We start from the raw sequence: 24,139 nt of genomic DNA on the forward strand, positions 1-24,139 counted from the left end.
TATTTCCTGTGCGGTGTGAATTTAGAAAAAAACCCCAATAAGAACTAATCAGCTGACCTGCAAACTGTCTAAAGACAACATTTTTGTGTAAAATAAAAGTCTGAAATTTTGAGGCATCTGTTTCCGATCTGTAATCATTTATTTTTATTTTTCCTTTTTTTCTTCCAGGGACTCACTGAAATTCCTAAATTTCTTCATTTAAACATTCGGAAAACATACTACTGCCAATTTGACATTCTTTAGCACATGATGAATCCCAGAGGAGACAAGCTATATGAGTGCTCGCAGTGTGAGAGAAGCTTCATTTCAAAGTCACTTCTTACAGTTCAGCAGAAGATTCATAATGAAGAGAAACCATCTGACAAGGGCTTAAAACACGAGACACATGTCACTCAACATCAGAGGAACCACGCAGGAGAGAAGACATTTAAATGCTCAGAATGTGACAAGTGTTTCTCACGTAAGTATCATCTTACTCGACATCAGAGGAACCACACAGGAGAGAAGACATTTGAGTGCTCTGAATGTAAGAAGTGCTTCTCAAAAAAAATAATTCTTATCAGACACCAGATGATTCACACTGGAGAGAAGCCATTTAAATGCTCAGAATGTGACAAGTGTTTCTCACGTAAGTGTCATCTTACTCAACATCAGAGGATTCACACTGGAGAGAATTTATTAAGATGCTCCGAATGTGACAAGTGCTTCACAGCCAAGTCACAGCTTATTAAACACCAGAGGATTCACACCGGAGAGAAACCATATAGATGTTCAGAATGTGACAAGAGCTTTTCATATAAGGCAAGCTTTATTCAACACCAGATGATTCACACCGGAGAGAAACCATATAGATGTTCAGAATGTGACAAGGGCTTCACACAAAAATCACATCTCATTGAACATCAGAGGATTCACACTGGAGAGAAGCCATATAAATGCTCTGAGTGTGACAAGAGTTTTTCATATAAGGCAAGCTTTATTCAACATCAGATGACTCACACTGGAGAGAAGCCATTTAAGTGTTCTGAATGTGAAAAGGGTTTTACATCAAAGGCAAACTTTATTCAACACCAGATGAGTCACACTGGAGAGAAGCCATTTAAGTGTTCTGAATGTGAAATGGGTTTTACATCGAAGGCAAGCTTTTTTCAACACCAGATGACTCACACTGGAGAGAGACCATTTAAATGCTCAGAATGTTTCAAGAGCTACACAACTAAGGGACATCTTGTTGAACATCAGAGGTTCCACACAGGAGAGTATCTAATTAGATGTTTAGAATGTGACAAGTGCTTTACACAAAAGAGCCTATTTGAGGCACACCAGAGGATCCACACAGGAGAGAAACCATACAGGTGTTCAGAATGTGGCAGATGTTTCAGGTTGAATAAGCAGCTTACTGGTCACTTGAGGACTCACACTGGAGAGAAACCATTTAAATGCCCAGTTTGTGACAAGGGCTTTGCTTATAGGGGAAATCTTACTGGTCACCAAAAGATCCACCATTAAATACAAGTTGTTTGCATGCTCTGAATGTGGAAAGTTCTTAAAGTAGTATTAGATTCTGAAACTTTTTTGATAATGAATCCAGATCAAAGAAATATGCGACAAAGGCTTTGCACGAAAGGAAATTCTTAACATTCACCAGAGGAGCCACCATTATACACAAGTTGTTTAGATTCTCTGAACGTGGAAAGTAGGATGGATTTTTGCCCAAATCCTTAAAATCATCATGTTTCTTTACAGCTCCTTCAAAGTCTCTCTGCTTCCCTTAACTTCCTGCCAAGACATACTGGTCTTTATTCAACTTTACATACTATGTTTATTTATCCTTCTACCTGGATTGAAATGTAGAAATGCTTTTACATTGTTAGGTCTGTTCTCCCCTGTACACTTCATGTTTAATTTCCTTTTACTCAGTAAATACTAAATTGCACATTACCAATTGTGTGATCATTTGCCTGATACATAAATATATATGGAAGGCCAATATACATTCTCTTTATGCTTTTTAAAGGAATGTGTAATGTGCAGTTACTTATTATAGTGAAAATGAAAATGTATTATTTTTATTATTAGTATTTATGTAGTGCCCACAATTGCCGCAGCACTATACATAGTTGCCCATTCACATCAGTCCCTGCCCTCAAGGAGCTTACAATCTAAGGTCCCTATCTCACATGCATACATACCGGGCCAATTTAGAGAGGAGACAATTACCCTACCAGCGTGTCTTTGCATTATTATTATTCAGGATTTATATAGCGCCCACAGTTTGCGCAGCACTTTACGATATGAGGAAGACATTACAGCTACAAATGGTTATGAGGGGCCTGCCTGTGAGTGCTTACAGTCTAAAAGAAAATGTGTATTTTTTTATGTGTTAATCGTAATTAATTGGAAACACTTCTGTGCAGCCAGCAGGTGAAAGTTATGTTTCTTTATTATATGTGCTGCATTAATCTTTTCAGAGCTCAGCTGGTCAAACAGTAACAGGGTTAGTCACAAAAGGGTGAAGAGTTTGGAGAAGTGAACAATCTAGGACAACATAGCTGAACTCAAAAGTGAGCTGAATTGGAGAATTTTTCCTAATCCGCTATGTTGTCCTAGATTGTTCACTTCTCCTGCCTTCTCCAAACTCTTCCCCCTTTTGTGAATAACCCTGTAAATTACAAATAAAAGTGACAAATAATATTTTTGCTTGCGCTGTATTGAAGGATCAGCAGAACTTCATCTCATTCACTAAGCTGAGGGGAAAATTACCTTGCAAAGTGAAAACACTCTCAAAACATCAACAGCCGATTTGCCTTTAGTAAACGAACCCCCGAGTGTTGGAAATGGAACTTCTTCTGCTGTGCTGTCCCATTGAAAGCTTGTAGTTTTCTTCTCAATACATTGCCATGGGTACATTGAGTGGGCATCTGGTCCCTTTGGTACTTCAGATTTAGACGAGTCAAAGCCTCCGATTTGAATATATTGGATCATATATAGAAGTGTTTTACCACATTACTATAAGCAGAAATTGTAATGCTCCATAAAAAAAAGATGTAACATAGTTAATGGACACAAAGATTAAATTTGAGGTTTTTCCCATTACTGAGTGAAATATATTTACGCTTTTCAAGGAAGACTCAACTATCCAAATATTCTGTGAAAGTATTTAACCAATATCTAGGGAAAGTCTGTAGAAGGACTCAGGACTAATGACACCTGGCTTCTTATACTCTTTAAGATTAATTCCGTAAAAAAAGACTAGAGGCCACCACCTAAAACTGGTAAAAAAAGCTTTGTCGGTGCAATTTCTGCTGAGTCGGCAAAACTGACTTTTGGGAATATTATTCTTCCAGCGGGGGTGGTGACAGCTGTGGTAGTGGAGGTAGGAGTTGCCTCCTGTGGGTTTTATGTGATTTTTGGTGATGATTTGGTTATTTTTTGTAGTCAATTCGAGATCTAGAAAAACGAGTTCGGTGGTGCTGGTGACGTGAGTGAAGGAAAGGCCTAATTGGTTATTGTTGCAATGTTGTACGAATTCAACTACTTTTTCTGGTGCGCCTTCCCAGATGATGACTATGTCATCTATGTACCGCCCGAAGAAAACTAGGTGTTTGGCATATGGATTGTTTTCCCATATATGGTGGTCCTCCCAGTACCCCATGGTAAGATTTGCGTAGCTGGGTGCATAATTTGCACCCATGGCTGTCCCGTTGATTTGTAAATAAAATTTTTCTAGAAAGCAGAAATAATGATGTTGTAATGTGAACTCGGTGCACTCCATGATGAATTTTGCTTGATTATGGTTAATGAGGTGATATTGGTATTTTGGGTGTGGTGGTATTGTAATTGTAGACCAAGTTTACTTCATCCCAAGTCAATCTGGTTATTCTGTTCGTGGCTATGGGATGTATGGATAATAAGGGGACGGGATAAGGGGGGCTCGTGTGAACGCAGTATGGTGTATGTGAACAGTGAAACCCACTAGTTCACCTTGCCTATCTGACCCTCCAGCCACATCAACCACAGACGAACAACCATAGATTGACCCAGAATCATGTAGTCCATTCTCCACACCCACACCAACCAGCCACAGATGCTGCCCAGCACTCTAAGCCGACACACTGCTTTCAGAGCTCTACGTGAAGACTCCAGCTCGTCCGTCTGAAACCCGTGCTCTATACCCACAAGGACTGGTCAGATTTACTCCTGAGCGTTCTAATCAACTGTAAGATTTTATCCCCTCTTCCAAAACAGTGAGTTTTCATTTTTCTATTTCTTTTAAAGGTTGTACCTATACCGTTCCAGCAAACCCCAGGGTTGCAGCGCTTCTTTCCACCTTTCTTTCACATGTCTACAGGGCTCCTCCCCCTGAATAAGAAGCTTGCTCACCCTATAATATTTTAAGCCTCGCATTGGCATACCATTGTTCCGTAATTGTTTTATAGTTGTATAATTTTAATCTTGTTTTAACATTAAATTTTGTTTTAAATATATCCATCCACCCGTCATAGTCCATACCAGCTGTGCGCTCGCCTTTTTTGTGTTTTTATCCACTCAGAAAAGACAAACCTGTATTCAGTTATTGTTATTTCCTGTGTGGTGTGAATTTAGAAAGAAAAAACTAATAAGAACTAATCATCTGACCTGCAGACAAAATGTTTGTGTAAAATAAAAGTCTGAAATATTGAGGCTGATCTTTATCTGTTGCCGATCTGTAATAATTTATTTTTACTTTTTTTTTCAGGGACTCACTAAAATTCCTAAATTTCTTTATTTAAGCAGTCTGAAAACATACTACTGCTAATTTGACATTGACATTTAGCACATAATGAATCCCAGAGGGGACAAGCTATATGAATGCTCGGAGTGTGAGAGAAGCTTCATTTCAAAGTCACTTCTTACAGTTCACCAGAAGATTCATAATGAACAGAAACCATTTGACAAGACACATTTTACTCAACACCAGAGAAGCCACACAGGAGAGAAGATATTTGAGTGCTCAGAATGTGACAAGGGCTTTTCACAGAAGGTTACTCTTACTGAACACCAGAGGATCCACACAGGAGAGAAACCATATGGGTGTTCAGAATGTGACAAATGTTTCATCTCAAAGTCAATGCTTACTGTTCACCAGAGGACTCACACTGGAGAGAAACCATATAGGTGCTTAGAATGTGACAAGAGCTTCACAAAAAGGTCATATCTTATCAGCCACCAGAAGATTCACACTGGAGAAAAGTCTGTTTTGATGCTCTGAATGTGAGAAGAGCTTCATCACATAAGTCTTATGAACTTCCCTGTGAGACTAATGCAATCAGCTGCATCCAGTTGCTATTATCCACAGCTAACTACAGCATGTGTGATTACATCTGAAATTCCACAGACAGCAGCTTATTGCAGGAGTCACAGCGGGGCATTTGGGATATTTATGCAATTGGCCCATTTCCACGGTTGTTCTGATGACATAAACACAAGTCGCGGTCAGAGACACGTTGAGGTTGATTTACTAAATGAGTAGAGACTGTTGACTTAACAATCTGTATCTTCACTTATCTTATTATGTAAGATGAAGCTGTGTTTCCTTAGACTTCACTTTCACACTCAGTCATGTACAAGAGAAATTTTACAAAAGAAAATATACATTTTTCATTTCACATAATTGGATAATAGAACTGAACACATCTTTATCCCATTCACTAAGCTAAGTGTAGATATTTTTCAGAAATTAGGTGCACTGTTATTACTACTTTTAGCAAATCAATTACATTACAGTGTACACATCTCACATATAACAATTTCAGCTGATTTTATAATCCACCCAGTCATTTATAGCCCTAAACACAGTATTAATTTAATTTGCAGCTATCTTTTGGGAAACCGTAAGGGTTTCTTGGGCAAATTGCAGCCATTTTATTTTTAAACTTGATATATATAATACACAGTATATGTTTACTATATTTTTATAAATTATTTGTGTTTTCAAATTTTGCTTTAGCTATAGAGCTCTGTACTTAACAGGGAAGGAGAAGAGAAGGAGCCAAATGATAATCCATTCAATTCTCCATATTACATAATATGGAAAATGTTGTAATATCCTTATACAATAATCTCTATTTATCTAAAAATAGTCCTGACCATTACAAATAAATACAATAATACGCTAAAAACAATATATATTTGCTTCAAGCTTTTACAAGGAATGTATACTATGTAGCTACTTATTACGGTCAGGACTAAGACGTGTACTTTTTCTTTCCTTTTTAAAGGAATTTAGAAATTCACCTTGAATAATTTTTTAATTGTATATGCACACAGCGGGTCATGTTCTTGGTTCCTTTTCATGTGTGATGCCTTATTGTTTACAGAGCTCAGATGCTCAAACAAAAATGTACACACAAATGTGAAAGAAACAGAGCAGTGACTCCTGGCTTGTCTGAAAATGTTAAACCTGTAATGTAAAAACAACACTTACTTTAGTCCTGAGGAAGCGGACCAGTCCTCCAAAACTCACATCTCATGGCTGGAAAAAATACGTTTGTTGAATTGATTCGTTGAGATGCATACTGGAAGCATGGCTCGTCTCACATAAACAAATAGAATGTAGTGATTTGGTTTAACTACAGAGGCATTTATTTAGAGATTGTTTTTATGTTGGAATTATAAATAAAAAATAAACATTTTGTATATACTCTGTGTTGTTGTAACAGTTAATAACTTATGTTCTGTATATAAGGTCAGAATCACTTTCATAGATCTCTGTGCTGTAAAAAAAATTGTTTGTTAAATTGATTATTCCTAATGGAAGAATGGCTCATCTCAAATAAATAGAATGTAGTGATTTGGTTTTACTACGGATGCATTTACCGTATTTAGAGATTGTTTTTATCTTGGAATTATAAATAAAAAAACATGTTTACATATACTGTGTGTTGTAACAGTTAATGATTCATGTTCTGTATAGAAGGTCACAATCACTTTGTTTTTCCTAAAAGCCAATAATGGTAAAAAAAATACATAATCCGTGGAGATATAAACTTTATCACCTGCAAGCAAGATTTTTACCCCACCTTCCAGTGTTTTGCGAATTTACTGTTTTTAATACTTACAATGATGATGTAGTTTCCCTTTATCCAGAAATCCGAATATAATTTGATAATGTAGCAGAGCTGTGTAAATTATGGCAGATTATAAAATAAAACTAAGGGAACACAGCTTTACATATTGAGTTTAGAGTTTGGAAATGCAACTTGCATCCTTTGGTCATGACGGCATTTCACATTTACATTTCCTTTGTTTAGAGCAGGGGTACCCATTAGGTAGATCGCAAAGCGAATGCTGGTAGATAGCGATCGGCTGTGTCCTGTCCTCCCGTGGTGCTCGTGCGGCTGCTGGCTGAATGTGTCAGACGCCGCAGATGGGAAGGGGCGGGACACCTTCCCTGTATGTAACATCGGCCACATGAGCACCGCCGGAGAGAGACCTGGAAAGCTGCTGCAGTGGAGGTAAGAAAAGATAGACAGGGGAGAGACAGCAGAGAAAGTGAGAGGAGAGAGACAGCAGAGAGAGAGGAGAGAGACAGCAGAGAAAGTGAGAGAAGAAACAGTAGAGAGAGAGAGAGAAGAGACAGCAGATAGAAATGGGAGAGTGCGAGGAGAGAGAGAAGAGAGCCAAGAGAGAGGGCCGGTTCACACCAGAAAGTCTGTGTTCCAGAGTGTTTGGCCTCTAGAACGCACTGGAACACAAGCCGGTTGGCTCCCACCTGGCGTGGGGTTGCATTGAAGTAAATGGCACTGCAGCCATGCCCCCCACCTGCAGTGTGATCGCCCTCACCCTTAGTGCTTGTAGCATTTGTGGGCGATCACAATGCGGGTGGGGGGCATGGCTGCAGTGCCATTGACTTCAATACAACCCCACGCCCCCTCCCACCCCTGAATGTAGGTGTTTTTTCGTTGGTAGATCTCATTGAGCTCGTCATTTGAAAAGTAGATCTCCAGATAAAAAATTGTGGGCACCCCTGGTTTAGAGGATCTGTTTGTGTCTCTAGTAAGGATGTACTGATACCATTTTTTTCAGGACCGAGTATGAGAACCGATTCTTTTCCTTGAGTACTCCCCAAAACCAATTACTAAGTTCCTTTTTTGTGTGTCATGTGACAGTTTTTCTGAAACAATACAGACTAATGATTTTAGGACAGTGATGGAGCACCAAGGCCATGTCCCAACTACAAATGCTGCTACCCTGGTAGTTCTGCCACTGACTCCAAGCTGTAGAGGGACTAAAAATCTGAGGAATGCATTATACAGCAAAGCAGAATACCACCAGCTACAAAGAAGTACAAATCACAGCAATACATTATACAGCAATGCAAAATACCAGCAGCTATAGCGGACTAGAAATCCCAGCTATTTGTAACATCTCTGCAATGCAAGCCTAGGATCTCAACTGCGGAGTGTGTACCTCACGGTCTGTTCAGTAAGGGGTCTCGGCTTTTACTCTCTCATGAAATTAGAGCAGTGTGTGAGACATGTCACATCATTCAGAACCGTGGTATCTAAAGTTGTAGTTACTGGGGGTGAGAGGGTTAACAGTGAGGTAGACACCCGGTGGTGAAGTATGGTACTGAGCACTAGTGCTTAATCCACTACTTCCCCTTAGGTTAATTAAATCAATTCACAGATGATATATGAAGACAAGTACATTATTATACAGACATGAAGAATAATATGAAGCTTCATACTCTGTGTTGCTCTATGATGGCAGCGTGATGTCTCCAGGCTCACAGGTGGGCTGTGTAGAGTCCCAGGAGAGTTGTTCAGGAGAAGATGAAATTATGCAGGAGGCCTCTCTTTTAAGCGGAAGGCTGTTGTTATCAGGATACCATAAGAACATTCTAAAAAAGGCATACAAAAATGTGAGGAACAAAATCAGGTCGGATCTTCTTTATGGGAAAATAACTGAAAAACACGAGGACACCACAAGAGTAATCTCGCGATATTCCAACCAATGCAAACTAATACATAGGGCCCTATACAAACACTGGTGCTTACTATCTGAAGATCCCATAATTGTCAACCACGTTAAAAACTCTCTGGAGGCCATGTGGGGAGCTTGGTTCCAGTTCAGAGACTCAGCTGAATTCTCTAGTGTGTCTCAGGAATGAATCAGGGGTGATGAGGCGGCTTACAATGAGGGCCCCATTATCTTGCATTGGTGTTGCTACGAGCACTCCATGCTGGACATCCTGGAACTGACGGAGACCGGGGGTCTCTTTCTGTCTTTCCCTTTGTTCTGTGTGGTATTGTTTCCCTCTTTGTTGCCTTGTTTTATGTTGTATGTTTTGTCTGTTCCCTTCATGGGCGGCATGGCATTGGCTGCTCCTGTTGTTGGGCTGAGCCATGTGGTCTACCTTGTTGTGATGTTTCCTTTCTGGTTTTATAACTACAAAATGCCTTAAGGGATGGGGGGAAGAGAGACCGATCTAACCTAATGCGGACATTTGTACATCGTGAGGTTATCGTGAGGTTAGAGCACTGACTGGGCTTGTCTCACTTTTCTCGCTCTATCACTTGATGTCAGGTATGTTGACTGAATGGTGTGAGGCCATGTGGCCCCTATATTTTTTGTTTGCACTCTGTACCCCACCCTTTTGTTTATAAATAAAGAATACAAAAAAAAACCTCTCTGGAGATTGTCTTTAAACAGATGACATCCACTTGCATTAAAATTGTACAAAGTCACTTCAGGGATGACCTGATAAGTAACCAGCAACACAAGGAAGGTACATTTAGATATGGTAGCTGCACACATTGCGTAGGGATAGCCAAGACCAGAGAGACTATGTTACCTAATGGCTCTGTGTTTAAGCCTACACATATAGTAAGTTGTGACACCATAGGGATAGTGCACCTGATGTTTTGAATATGTGGGGCCTTCTATGTAGGTAAAAACAAACAACAATTTAGTAGCAGGATATATGATCACATATCACCAACTAAAAATGGGACTTTAACTACATCGATTAGTCGCCACCTAGGTCTTAAACACAACTTTCATACCTCATGCTTAAAATACATAGCTTTGTACACAATATATGCCAACTTAAAATACCACCGCATTACCTGGCCACAATGACAATATAAGCTTCAAATCATTCCTATAGACTGGTACAAGGACAATGTCTACAATTATTGTGTTAATATCTCACCATTATATAATTCTATGATTGGAATGTTGCTATTGTAACAAATAAGCATGCACCAATGCCGATACTGGGCATTGTCACATATACTTGTAAAAACTCTCTGGAGATTGTCTTTAAACAGACAACTTCCACTTGCAATAAAATTGTAATTCTATGATTGGAATATTACTATGGTAACAACTAAGCATGCACCAATGTCAATACCGGGCATTTTCACATGTAATTTGTACTAGTGAAAGTGCCTCGATACTAAGCGTCAATACCGGCACTTTAACTTTTTTATTGGGTTTGGCTGCCTGAGGTCCCACACTTCTTGGGGACCTCAAGCAGCCTACAGTGGACCTTGTGGCAGCTGTCTTTTACAGCACCGGTCTGGCCTAACATTGCCTCCTCCTTCGCCCTGTCACCCTCACCTACTAGACCCGCACGCAGTCCTGTGAAGACCGCATGCAGCCCTGGTGAAAATGCACAGCCTTGGGGACACGCTGCACACAGCCCTGATGACACACGACACACTGCCCTGGTGGGCGACCGAACACAGTTCTGGCGACACATTGCAGATTGCCCTGTTGAGACCGCACAACCCTGGTGACACACTGCACATATGCCTGGGGAGACCGCCCACAGCCCTGGTAAGACCCCATGCATCCTCCGGAGATGCCACACAGCCTCCTGAGATGCCACACAGCCCTGGTGAGCATGTAGCTTCATATTATTCTGCATTGTTGTATAATATATTGCTGAGATTTGTAGTCCTCTATCGCTGGTGGTATTCCACATTGTTATATAATGTATTACTGGGATTTGTAGTTCTCTATCACTGATGGTATTCTGCATTGTTATATAATGTATTGCTGGGATTTGTAGTCCTCTATCACTGGTGGTATTCTGCATTGTTGTATAATGTATTGCTGGGATTTGTAGTTCTCTATCGCTGGTGGTATTCTGCATTGTTGTATAATGTATTGCTGGGATTTGTAGTTCTCTATCGCTGATGGTATTCTGCATTGTTGTATTGCTGAGATTTGTAGTTCTCTATCACTGATGGTATGCTGCATTGCTGTATAATGTATTGCTGGGATTTGTAGTCCCCTATTACTGATGGTATTCTGCACTGCTGTATAATGTATTGCTGGGATTTGTAGTCCTCTATCACTGGTGGTAGTCCGTATTGTTGTATAATGTATTGCTGAGATTTGTAGTTCTCTATCACTGATGGTATGCTGCATTGCTGTATAATGTATTGCTGAGATTTGTAGTCCTCTATCATTGGTGATAGGGATGTTCAGATGCCAAGTACAGTACTCGGTACAAGTACATGTACAGATACTTTTCCCAGAGAACCAGAGAAAAAAAATCAAAACTTAGGAGGCAGCTGTCTCTTGTAAGGAGCACACGGAGCTCCCGGGATTTGTACATCTCTGTTTTAATGTATGAATTTTTTTTATAAACATATAAGAGATGCACCGATACCAGTTTTGCAAGTACAAGTACTGATACTGGTCCAAGTACTCACAGATACAAGTACTGATACATTTTTGTTTATTGTCATGTGAGTTTTTCTAAAACAATCGACTAATGATTCCAGGACAGTGGTGGAGCGCCGGGGCCCGGTCCCAGCTGCAAACGCTGCAACCCTGGTAGTTGTCATGAAAATGCCAAGTATCTGCACTGGTATCTGAACATCCCTAATTGGTGATATTCTGCTGTCAGAGCACATTGAAGACCAGACAAGCGAAAGGTGCTAGTTAAAATATTTATTAAGAAAAGTGTCCACAGTAGCAAGCAGAATCACAAACCGGAACAAGCCAGAGTCAGGAGTCGGAGTGGGTAGTCGCACAAGTCACGTCAGGAACACAGAGATCAGCGTTGTCAGGAACAAGCCAGGAGCAGGAGCCAGGAAATCAGCGTTGTCAGGAACAAGCCAGGAGCAGGAGCCAGGATTGGGTCATACACAGAATCAGGATACACAGAATCAGGATACACAGAATCAGGATACACAGAGCAGCAGGAATGCACCAGCAGGAAGACCACACAGAAGGGCAAGGTCAGACTGGACTGAGTGGTTTATATAGTGAGTGGGGTGACATCATCACTCAGAGACAGGAAACTCCCATCTGACTCTCTCAGATGACGCTCTCCTGTCTGGCCATAAGAGGGAGCCTGCGAGTAGTGAGCAACGTACCAGAGTCTGCTCAGCCAAAGAAGGAAACACAGGTGAGTAAAATGGCAGCCAAGCCAGAATGCTGCAAACCAGTAAACTCAGGGTGGAACCCTGACATCTGCATTATTGTATAATGTACAGTTGGGATTTGTAGTCCTCTATAGCTGGTGGTATTCTGCATTGCTGTATAATGTATTACTGGGATTTGTAGTCCTCTATAGCTGGTGGTATTCTGCATTGCTGTATAATGTATTACTGGGATTTGTAGTCCTCTATAGCTGGTGGTATTCTGCATTGCTGTATAATGTATTACTGGGATTTGTAGTCCTCTATAGCTGGTGGTATTCTGCATTGCTGTATAATGTATTACTGGGATTTGTAGTCCTCTATAGCTGGTGGTATTCTGCATTGCTGTATAATGTATTACTGGGATTTGTAGTCCTCTATAGCTGGTGGTATTCTGCATTGCTGTATAATGTATTACTGGGATTTGTAGTCCTCTATAGCTGGTGGTATTCTGCATTGCTGTATAATGTATTACTGGGATTTGTAGTCCTCTATAGCTGGTGGTATTCTGCATTGCTGTATAATGTATTACTGGGATTTGTAGTCCTCTATAGCTGGTGGTATTCTGCATTGCTGTATAATGTATTACTGGGATTTGTAGTCCTCTATAGCTGGTGGTATTCTGCATTGCTGTATAATGTATTACTGGGATTTGTAGTCCTCTATAGCTGGTGGTATTCTGCATTGCTGTATAATGTATTACTGGGATTTGTAGTCCTCTATAGCTGGTGGTATTCTGCATTGCTGTATAATGTATTACTGGGATTTGTAGTCCTCTATAGCTGGTGGTATTCTGCATTGCTGTATAATGTATTACTGGGATTTGTAGTCCTCTATAGCTGGTGGTATTCTGCATTGCTGTATAATGTATTACTGGGATTTGTAGTCCTCTATAGCTGGTGGTATTCTGCATTGCTGTATAATGTATTACTGGGATTTGTAGTCCTCTATAGCTGGTGGTATTCTGCATTGCTGTATAATGTATTACTGGGATTTGTAGTCCTCTATAGCTGGTGGTATTCTGCATTGCTGTATAATGTATTACTGGGATTTGTAGTCCTCTATAGCTGGTGGTATTCTGCATTGCTGTATAATGTATTACTGGGATTTGTAGTCCTCTATAGCTGGTGGTATTCTGCATTGCTGTATAATGTATTACTGGGATTTGTAGTCCTCTATAGCTGGTGGTATTCTGCATTGCTGTATAATGTATTACTGGGATTTGTAGTCCTCTATAGCTGGTGGTATTCTGCATTGCTGTATAATGTATTACTGGGATTTGTAGTCCTCTATAGCTGGTGGTATTCTGCATTGCTGTATAATGTATTACTGGGATTTGTAGTCCTCTATAGCTGGTGGTATTCTGCATTGCTGTATAATGTATTACTGGGATTTGTAGTCCTCTATAGCTGGTGGTATTCTGCATTGCTGTATAATGTATTACTGGGATTTGTAGTCCTCTATAGCTGGTGGTATTCTGCATTGCTGTATAATGTATTACTGGGATTTGTAGTCCTCTATAGCTGGTGGTATTCTGCATTGCTGTATAATGTATTACTGGGATTTGTAGTCCTCTATAGCTGGTGGTATTCTGCATTGCTGTATAATGTATTACTGGGATTTGTAGTCCTCTATAGCTGGTGGTATTCTGCATTGCTGTATAATGTATTACTGGGATTTGTAGTCCTCTATAGCTGGTGGTATTCTGCATTGCTGTATAATGTATTACTGGGATTTGTAGTCCTCTATAGCTGGTGGTATTCTGCATTGCTGTATAATGTATTACTGGGATTTGTAGTCCTCTATAGCTGGTGGTATTCTGCATTGCTGTATAATGTATTACTGGGATTTGTAGTCCTCTATAGCTGGTGGTATTCTGCATTGCTGTATAATGTATTACTGGGATTTGTAGTCCTCTATAGCTGGTGGTATTCTGCATTGCTGTATAATGTATTACTGGGATTTGTAGTCCTCTATAGCTGGTGGTATTCTGCATTGCTGTATAATGTATTACTGGGATTTGTAGTCCTCTATAGCTGGTGGTATTCTGCATTGCTGTATAATGTATTACTGGGATTTGTAGTCCTCTATAGCTGGTGGTATTCTGCATTGCTGTATAATGTATTACTGGGATTTGTAGTCCTCTATAGCTGGTGGTATTCTGCATTGCTGTATAATGTATTACTGGGATTTGTAGTCCTCTATAGCTGGTGGTATTCTGCATTGCTGTATAATGTATTACTGGGATTTGTAGTCCTCTATAGCTGGTGGTATTCTGCATTGCTGTATAATGTATTACTGGGATTTGTAGTCCTCTATAGCTGGTGGTATTCTGCATTGCTGTATAATGTATTACTGGGATTTGTAGTCCTCTATAGCTGGTGGTATTCTGCATTGCTGTATAATGTATTACTGGGATTTGTAGTCCTCTATAGCTGGTGGTATTCTGCATTGCTGTATAATGTATTACTGGGATTTGTAGTCCTCTATAGCTGGTGGTATTCTGCATTGCTGTATAATGTATTACTGGGATTTGTAGTCCTCTATAGCTGGTGGTATTCTGCATTGCTGTATAATGTATTACTGGGATTTGTAGTCCTCTATAGCTGGTGGTATTCTGCATTGCTGTATAATGTATTACTGGGATTTGTAGTCCTCTATAGCTGGTGGTATTCTGCATTGCTGTATAATGTATTACTGGGATTTGTAGTCCTCTATAGCTGGTGGTATTCTGCATTGCTGTATAATGTATTACTGGGATTTGTAGTCCTCTATAGCTGGTGGTATTCTGCATTGCTGTATAATGTATTACTGGGATTTGTAGTCCTCTATAGCTGGTGGTATTCTGCATTGCTGTATAATGTATTACTGGGATTTGTAGTCCTCTATAGCTGGTGGTATTCTGCATTGCTGTATAATGTATTACTGGGATTTGTAGTCCTCTATAGCTGGTGGTATTCTGCATTGCTGTATAATGTATTACTGGGATTTGTAGTCCTCTATAGCTGGTGGTATTCTGCATTGCTGTATAATGTATTGCTGGGATTTGTAGTCCCTCTACAGGTTGGAGTCAGTAGCAGGACTACCCAGGGCACGGCGTTTGCAGCTGTGACCGGGCCCTTGCACCCCACCATTGTCATACAATCATTAGTCTGTATTGTTTTAGAGAACCTGTCACTGTTCCTCTGCAGACCTCGGATGTAACGAGCAGTTATTCGTGTTACTGTGACCTTTCTATCAGCTTGAACCAGTCTGCCCATTCCCCTCTCACCTCTGACCTCAACAAGGCATTCTTGCTCACTGTATAGTTTCTCTTTCTCTGACCATTCTCTGTAACCCCGAGAGATGGTTGTGTGTGAAAATCCCAGATCAGCAGTTACTGAAATACTCAGACCAGCCCGTCTGCCACCAACAACCATGAACCACGTTCAGTCACTTAAATCCCCTTTCTTCCCCATTCTGATGCTCGGCTTGAACTTCAGCAGATCATTGTGACCACGTGAACATGCGCTAAATGTATTGAGTTGCTTTGGAAATGAAAGAGAGAAGCCGATTGGTTGCCATGGACAACTGCTCCAGAATCGGTCGGCTTCAGTTTTGATAAATTTCCCCCCATTGCTTTTAAAAATTGTAATAACTTGTGTACAGACAAATAAAGAGTTGTTTTTACAAACAAATCACAATGGTGGGTGGGGGGAATTTATCAAAACAAGAGTAGACAGAATCTAGAGCAGTTGCCCATGTCAACCAATCAGCATCTCTCTTCAGTTTGTTCATCTAAGCTTTGAAAATAAAGGAGTGAAGCTGATTGGTTGCCATGGACAACTGCTCCAGATTTTGTCTTATCTCATTAGCCACAGACATGACTCCCAGAGACAGATGCATGCTGGGACTTGTAGTCTGATAACAGCTGTAGTGCTGAGCTTGCCTCCTCTCATCAGACACAGACATGTTGCTGTCATTGCGGTCCTCTCATAGCTCTCTGCAGTCTCTGTCCCAGCGGATCATCATCTATGTGATGTCAGCAGTTTCCTGATCACTTTGTCCCCCGGAATAGTTTTCCTCCTCCATGGCTCTTCCTCTGCTCCCCGCACTGTACATATAGAGAACTCTTCTCTGTCACAGTATTCTCCCCTCCCCCCGTGTGCTCCATTCCAGCAGATCCTCCACTTCTTATCATCAGTCCTCCGTGTGCTCCGTTCTCACTCACCTCCTCCCCCTCCCCTCTCTGCACCTCTCTATCCTCCTTCCTCCTCTCTATGATGCTGTTAGGATATCACTTCCGGGTCTATGTTCCAGCACTAGAGGAGATCCTTCCATCACATCCTATGGAGGTAATCCCCATTCTTCAGCTTGTCACCACTTGTCTTTATTGTTACACCACGGAGGAGGCGACCACTGGACAAACTACAAATCCCAGCATGCCTCTGTCTCTGGGAGTCATGTCTTGGGCTGTCTGAGTCTTGCAATGCGTCATGGGACTTGTAGTTCCACAGCAGGTTGCTGAGGTTGCCTCCCCCTGATACATTATCTGTGCGGATGTTCCAGCAATGATGTGTTCCAAGTGTAATATTGTGATACATAATAATGGATACAAAGTCTTGTTCTGTTACATGTACAGCAGGGGGCCACAAGGCAGCAATATGGTATAGCAAGGGGCCACAAGGTAGCAATATGGTACAGCAAGGGGCCACAAGGCAGCAATATGGTACAGCAAGGGCCCACAAGGCAGCAATATGGTACAGCAAGAGGGACACGGGGCAGAGAGGTGAGGTGTAGGAAGAGTTAATCTTGTATAGGTCAACACATGGCAGGGAGGAACCACAAGTCTCAGCAGACCTTATAAGCACGGAACAGGGAGGACCACAAGTCTTTCACACACACTGATCAGAAGGGGATCTGTGAATTGACTGTTGCTGAGCATAAAGCCCCCCTCCCTCCCCCCTCCCATGCGTCTTCTGTGCTGGGGAGGCCGCATTGGTGGAATCAGAAGATGTGATCTCCAGGTATGTGCAGCTTATCTTGGTCACTGTCAGGAGCTCATCTCTACAGGGCTCCTGTGTGATCTGCTGACTGCTGGTTACATAAACCCCACAGGACATGGGGGGCGGGGCAGGAGTGAGGGCACTGTGGGGTCCGCTCGGTTTGCAGCCCTGAAGATGTGCAGCTCAGTGGCGGTAATACCGCTGGTGCGGGCGCACCGGGGCCTCAGCCTTGGTGGGCTCAGCACAGTTGACGGCCACCCTATAGCACGGGATCCGTATCCCGCGGCCGGCGGGCCCCCCGTCTCTGCACCGGGAGTGTCGGTTCATCCGACACTCCCAGCCGGTGGCGTAGCGAGGGGGGATGCGGCTTACACATCCTTTGCAGAAGACGTGTATCCAAACCTCTGTCATTGTCCTTAGTGGTGAGACAAGTTGTTTTACATGCTGGTTTGTGAGTGTGCCATGATGCCTTTCTACTGTTTTACTATTTAAACCGGCGCGCTGTGTGCAGCTTCTGAGAAGATACGCTATTAGCGTAGCGGGAGCGATGCAAAATGCGCAGCCGGCGCACACAGCGCGCTGGTTTAAATAGTTACCAACACGCTCTGTATGCATATTCTGACAGCGTGAGAGACGGGACGCTGCGCTTGTCGGTCGTTCCAGGGATCAGGTGAGTATTAAAGGGTTTCTTAACCCTCTGGCAGATATATGAGACTAGCAAGCAGTAGATATAGGCAAAAAGTTTGGGGGAAAAAAGCTTTAACACGGTTTAAACTTACCCCGTCTTTGCGCTCCCGTCCGAGAATCCGAAACTGCTCAGGCGACCGCAATTCATCTTGGGGGGCGGGCGCATGCGCTTTTCGGATTCTCGGCCGGGAGATGAGGAGAGAAGCAAGGTAAGTCTATGGACGCGTGCACCCGCATGCAGACACCGTGGGATCAGAAGTGCCAGCAAGCACAGAGGAGTCAGCGCTGGATCGGAGAGCCGCCGCGCCGCTGGAGGGACAGATGAAAACATCAGGAAAGAAGAAGAAGATCGGATAGAGAGACATCATTTAAGGTAAGTGCTGACATTTACATTGGGGAGGGGAAAAAAATTTACTTTAACGTCACTTTAACAACTTCCGGGCCGCAGTATGTCTATAGACGGCGGCCCGCAGAAGTGGCTAAAACCAGAACACGGCTCCTCCGGCAGGCGCGCTCTTGGTACTGCTTTTAACAGCAGGCGATTGCTGTGTATATCACTTCCGGTGTCACTGTACACAGTCTCTGGCTCTCAGAGCCAGGACAAGAAGCTGGGAAAGTGGATCTCGGCTTCCTCAGCTTGTTTGGAGTCTCTAGGTGACAGGGGTAAAAGACCCCTGATGCCTCCATAAAGAGGACCTGTCACACCCTATCTGCTATTACACAGGGTGCTTGTTAGTCCCCTATGTCAGGCCTCAAAAGTTCCACTCGCCCCCATTCTCCCGGCAGCTTCAGCTCCACGAAGCGGGCACTCAGAGAGGCGGCTCTGATCGCACCTGTCATCGCTCTCACTTTCTCCTTCCAGCCGCTCTGAAGCTGCAGCGGCCAGGAGGAGAGAGAGGGAACGCTGACATGTGTGATCGTAGCTGCCTCTCTGAGTGCCCGCTTCGTGGAGCTGGAGCTGCAGTGGCCTGGAGAAGAGAGAGGGATCGCTCAACGTTGCGATCAGAGCAGTCTTAAAGAGCCCCCCCTCCCAGTCCACATCTTTTGGACGTTATTAATCTGAGTTGCCCCACTCAGTATGCCCCTCGCTTGCGGCCATATTGAGTGGGGCACTCATGTTAATAACGTGCTGGATTAGTCTGACCCGGGGACAGGGCGGCAATTGCCCCCCTGGCCTCTCTGATACCTTTGCAAACACCCCCCGCTGCCGCAAGCACTTATTCTCTCCCCTCTTGGCCACTGCAGCAGCAGAGCGGCCTAGACTGTGAGAGATTAAATGCTTATGGCGGCGGTGGTGGGCATTTGCAAAGGTATCAGAGAGGCTTGGAGGGCAATTGCCATCCTGCCCCCGGGGCCAGTCCGCCCCTAGGCCAGACTAATCCACCACGTTATAACCCTGACCTCTGTACTGTGCGTCACACCCTGACCTCTGTACTGTGTGTCACACCCTGACCTCTACTGTGCGTCACATTGCTGACCTCTCTACTGTGCGTCACATTGCTGACCTCTGTACTGTGCGTCACATTGCTGACCTCTGTACTGTGCGTCACATTGCTGACCTCTGCACTGCGCGTCACATTGCTGACCTCTGCACTGCGCGTCACACAGCTGGCCTCTGTATTCTGCATTGCACCACTGACTTCTGTACTGTGCGTTGTTACTGATCTTTGGACTCGTCACACCGCTGACCTGGCCCGACCATTTTTCAGTATTCAGCGCTGCGGTAATTTGACATTTATTCTGTGGTGCAACGCTGTCCTGAAATTACTTTTATACAATTTTTTAGGGACAGATAGAGCTTTCTTTTGGTGGTATTTAATCACCACTGGGGTCAAGTCGGGTAAATAGACACCAAAAACGTGAAGCCTTAAAATTGCATGTGCCCGCGAATTTGCAAAAAACTACCATAGCCAAAATTGGCCATATGCGACGCTTTAAAGTGACATTAAACCCTCAGATTTTTTAACCTAAAACAATACTGTAATCTGCGTCTTACTGTAATCCATGGTAGTTTCCCTTCTCTTTGCTGCTCTTCCTTTTAAATCCTCATGTCTTTCAATGCTTGTGGAGAACTTCCCTTTGCAGCTGAGTGCCTCTTCCTGTAGTGCTGGCTCAGGTTGTGAACCTACACACAGACCTACACACAGACACCATATATCCATACCTGAGACAAGGCAGTCTGCTGCAAAACAGAAGTTCTCCCCCAGCATGAGAAGAGATACAGATTTAAAAGGAAGAGCAGCAAAGAGAAGGGAAACAACCATGGATTACAGTAAGGCACACATTACACCAGGGGTAGCCAAACTCCGGCCCTCCAGCTGTGGTGAAACTACAAATCCCATGATACATCTCTCTCCGGGAGTCATGTATGTGGCTGTGAGAATCTTGCAATGCCTCATGGGATATGTAGTTCCACCACAGCTGGAGGGCCGGAGTTTGGCTACCCCTGCATTACACTATTGTTTTATGTTAAAAAATCTGAGGGTTTAATGTCACTTTAAAAGATTTTACCACTCATCGGTTTAGTGGTATCAGTGATTGATGGCCCTAGAATTGTTGCTCTCACTGCGACGTTCACGGTGATATGTAACAAGTGTTGTGTAATTGACGCAATCATCGTATTTGTGTGTAGGCGCACCTAACGCATTTTTGCGCATGCATGTGGGGGTGGGGGACTTTAAAACATTTTTGTGGGGTTTTTGTGTGAAAATTTTATTTATTTTGTGACCAATTTTTTTTTGTACACATAACTTTATTGTTATCACATGGGAATAAGAATCCCCCTATGTGATATCAAATTACAGTGACAGGTCCCCTTTATAGATACATCAGTGGTCTGCTTCATCAGCTTCTCTCCGGTTTCTGTACCGGAGAGTGACAGAAGAATGCGGAAGTGATGTAGTAAACATCACTTCCTGCCTTCAGAGACCGGGGAGGAGAGTGGAGGGAGATCGAGTACTGGTCTCCCTTCGTTCTCCGTGCACGGAGCCACATCACCCATCCCGGATCGGACGCCCGGGATGGTGGGAACGGCGACCACTAGGAGAGGTAAGGAGAGGGCGCACGGAGACATGCAGCATACATGCGATCTGGCTATATTTGCACATTGTCAGCAACACTCACCTCCTGCGCATGCGCCAAATCCAGGTTTCCGTGCTGTTCGTAGAACACTTACGTGCATGCGCGTAACGCACAGACAAACACAGAAGATGGCGCACCGGAAATGACGCACTTAATCAGGATTACTTCCCTATTTAAACCCGGCCTGCAGACCTACAGATTGCTGGATTGTCTTCAGCCCCTCCCCGTGTTTCTGTATCCTGCGATTACCTGTCCCTGTGAACTGCCTGTCTCCTGGATTGTGACCCGATACCTTGCCTCGACTACTCTTGAAAGCTGCCCGCCACTGACCTTGGACTGAATACTGGACTTCTCTTTTGCTCGATCCCTCTGTACCTTCTACGCTCTCCTGGTTTGACCTCGGCTTGCTTTGACCCTGATTTCCGCATTACCCCTGCTCAGCTACAGAAGCAACCTTCTGCTTGCACAGTTTCAACACCACTGTCGCCTGCACCACTCGCTGTCCGCCAGGTCTCTGTCTCCACTTCCAGAGGCCTCAGGACACGCGGTGCAAGGGAAGCCTCCTCACACAAGCCTCCTCACAAGTCTCCCCTCAGGTATGTGATAACATTATTGCTTTTTATTTCATTTTCAAATTAGCGCAAATAAAGAACTTGGCTTATCAGTTGATTTGTGAAAATTAGTAGGGAATCTCCTTAATTCCAGGTCTCTGCCTTTTTTCATAAATTAAAAACGTTCTGACAGGCTTGCTGGCCGGAAGAATGCCCACAGCAGCATCTGCTGTGTGAATTTGGGCCTGTTCATCGAAAACTGGCCAAAATTTGCATAGTCTATGGTCAGCTTTATTCAGACAACTAGCCTGATAGTGTCCCTGTTGCCATAGCCAAAGCAGTTTGTGTCTGAGTTAGGCCTTGAGGATTGTGGTGGGGGAGCAGAAATAAGTGGGCTGCCGGTCCAGCAGTAGAGAGGGAGGCGCTGGTAGATGACTCATTCTTTGATGTGTGGGGCATATACTGTGTGGAGAGAGAGGCAAAAATACTGATAGAGAACCCTGAACAGCAACTTTTTTGTATTGGGGATTGGTGATCAGGGCCTCATCCTCTAAGGCTGTAGCTTCATCCAAGGTGGCTGGTTTCTGCTCCCACAGCCACTGTTGAATGTCAGAGGGGCATTTTCTGGCAGAACTATTCGTTTAAAATAACCGGGATAATTTGTTCAGTGAGATCACATTTCCCCTACAAGCATACAAGATATTTTGGGCTCATACATTTTAACCCCTTCATGACTGAGGCCTTTTTTTCATTTTTTGTACCCATGTTATATTCCACATTTTAGGCCTGAAAAATTATGAAGATGGGGTGTGCTCCTGAGCATGATAGGCATCTGGTGCCACTGCATATTAGCCCAGCACTGCCCACTGAATATCATTTTAATTCCTTTTCAATGGCCCAGTATTTGGTAGACTTCATCAGCAGCATCATCTGGTAAGCCCCACCATGTTATGGGTCCAGTCCATGGGTGTTCACACAGCAGTTCACACTGATTCTCAAAATCCAAGAAGAACCTTTCCACATTATTTTCCTTGATGGGTTTAAAGTCTCTGCGGGAAGCCTTGAGGCCTCACTTACTGTAAACGCTGACACAGGGACAGCTGCATGGGTGCTTTCCATTCCTTCAATATTTTCCATGAAGGCTTTAAAGTCTCTGCGGGCAGTTTTGGGGCCTCGCTTACTAAAGGTGTTGGCATAGAGACAGCTGCATGGTTGTTTGCAACTTCCCAATCTTGCCGCCTCTTTTACGTCTTCTCAATTGCCGCAAATTTCTTCACTGTTATAGCATCTGCCCCCAGAATGACCATCCCTTCCTCATACCAGAAACCTACGGGCTCCTACTGGCTGGACCAGGGAGCCCTGGCACATCTTCCCTGGGTTGTGACTGAACAATTTTGAAGCCCGGCTCTTCCTGCCGCCCGGCATCCGCCAAATATCCTGACCAGCTGTTCCTTAGAAAGTCCTTTGTAGGTGAGTCCCGACTCCCTGACACACTCTTGTAGAGTGATTGCAATCCCATTTTGGGGCTCCTATTGGATCCATGGTGTGCCTGCTCTCATCTACCATCTCATGTGCTGTCATACATGGGACCCAATGAGTGAGGCGATGCTGAGGAAGGGGCGTGCCCATGAAACACGTAAATCCAACCTAAAACGGCTGGTGGCACGATGGTGATGTGACCGGAGGCAGATTTCTATACGCAGTCGGAGTGGAACATTTCTTAGACACGGATCTTGTGGCTTCTTATTAACAAGCGTGACAAAAATTTACAATTGTCAGAACTTGTAATCGTTTTTATTATTCAATTAAAAAAAGATTTCACACAAGGAGGTGGCGCTTTGTTGTTTTTAACTTTAATGTTTATATTTCCTGTCTAATCATTTCAACTGCAAACTGTCTGAAAACATACATTTCTGGTGTAAAACTCCAGAATGTAATAAATTCTGAGGTCAGCCTTTATTTGTTGTTGTTCTACAATTCTTTAATAATTTATTTCTATGTTTTTCAGGAATCCACCAGAATTCTAGTATTTTGGTTGTAAGCAGTCTGAAATCATACTACTACTAAGTCTGTATACTTTAGCACATAATGGAACTCAGAGGAGACATGACACATGAGACTTTGGAGTATCAGAACATTTTCATTACAAACACATTTCTAATAGTTCACCAGATGATTCCTAATGAGGAGAAACCATTTGTGGAGAGCTTAAAACAGGAGACACATCTTACTGAACACAGGGGGAGACCTACAAGAGAGAAACCATATAAGTGCTCTGAATGTAACAAGAGTTTTTCATATAAAGCTAATTTTATTCAACACCAGATGAGTCACACTGGAGAGAAGCCATTTAAGTGCTCTGAGTGTGACAAGAGTTTTTCATTTAAGGCAAATTTTATTCAACATGAGA

General features: G+C 43.0%; 1 protein-coding gene across 1 annotated transcript; it reads left to right on the forward strand.

Annotated features, from left to right (window-relative positions):
• The first annotated feature begins 202 nt into the window (after positions 1 to 202).
• LOC108802013 (zinc finger protein 84-like) lies at positions 203 to 5,251 on the forward strand. Its single transcript, XM_018573899.1, has 3 exons — positions 203 to 1,505; positions 4,834 to 5,023; positions 5,129 to 5,251. The coding sequence occupies exons 1-3, from the start codon at positions 247 to 249 to the stop codon at positions 5,249 to 5,251; spliced, it is 1,572 nt and encodes a 523-aa protein (XP_018429401.1). The 5' UTR covers positions 203 to 246.
• The last annotated feature ends 18,888 nt before the right edge of the window (positions 5,252 to 24,139 follow it).

Source organism: Nanorana parkeri, unplaced genomic scaffold (genome assembly GCF_000935625.1).
Source record: "Nanorana parkeri isolate BGI_ZX_2015 unplaced genomic scaffold, ASM93562v1 scaffold2601, whole genome shotgun sequence".
Lineage (NCBI taxonomy): Eukaryota > Metazoa > Chordata > Amphibia > Anura > Dicroglossidae > Nanorana > Nanorana parkeri.

Bases quoted from the DNA above. Each gene is read 5' to 3' on its own strand.
- LOC108802013 (XM_018573899.1), top strand. From the start codon at position 247: ATGATGAATCCCAGAGGAGACAAGCTATATGAGTGCTCGCAGTGTGAG. The intron at 1,506-4,833 runs TTAAATACAAGT...AATGAATCCCAG, and splicing joins GGTCACCAAAAGATCCACCA to AGGGGACAAGCTATATGAAT. The intron at 5,024-5,128 runs GTTACTCTTACT...ACTGTTCACCAG, and splicing joins ACAAGGGCTTTTCACAGAAG to AGGACTCACACTGGAGAGAA.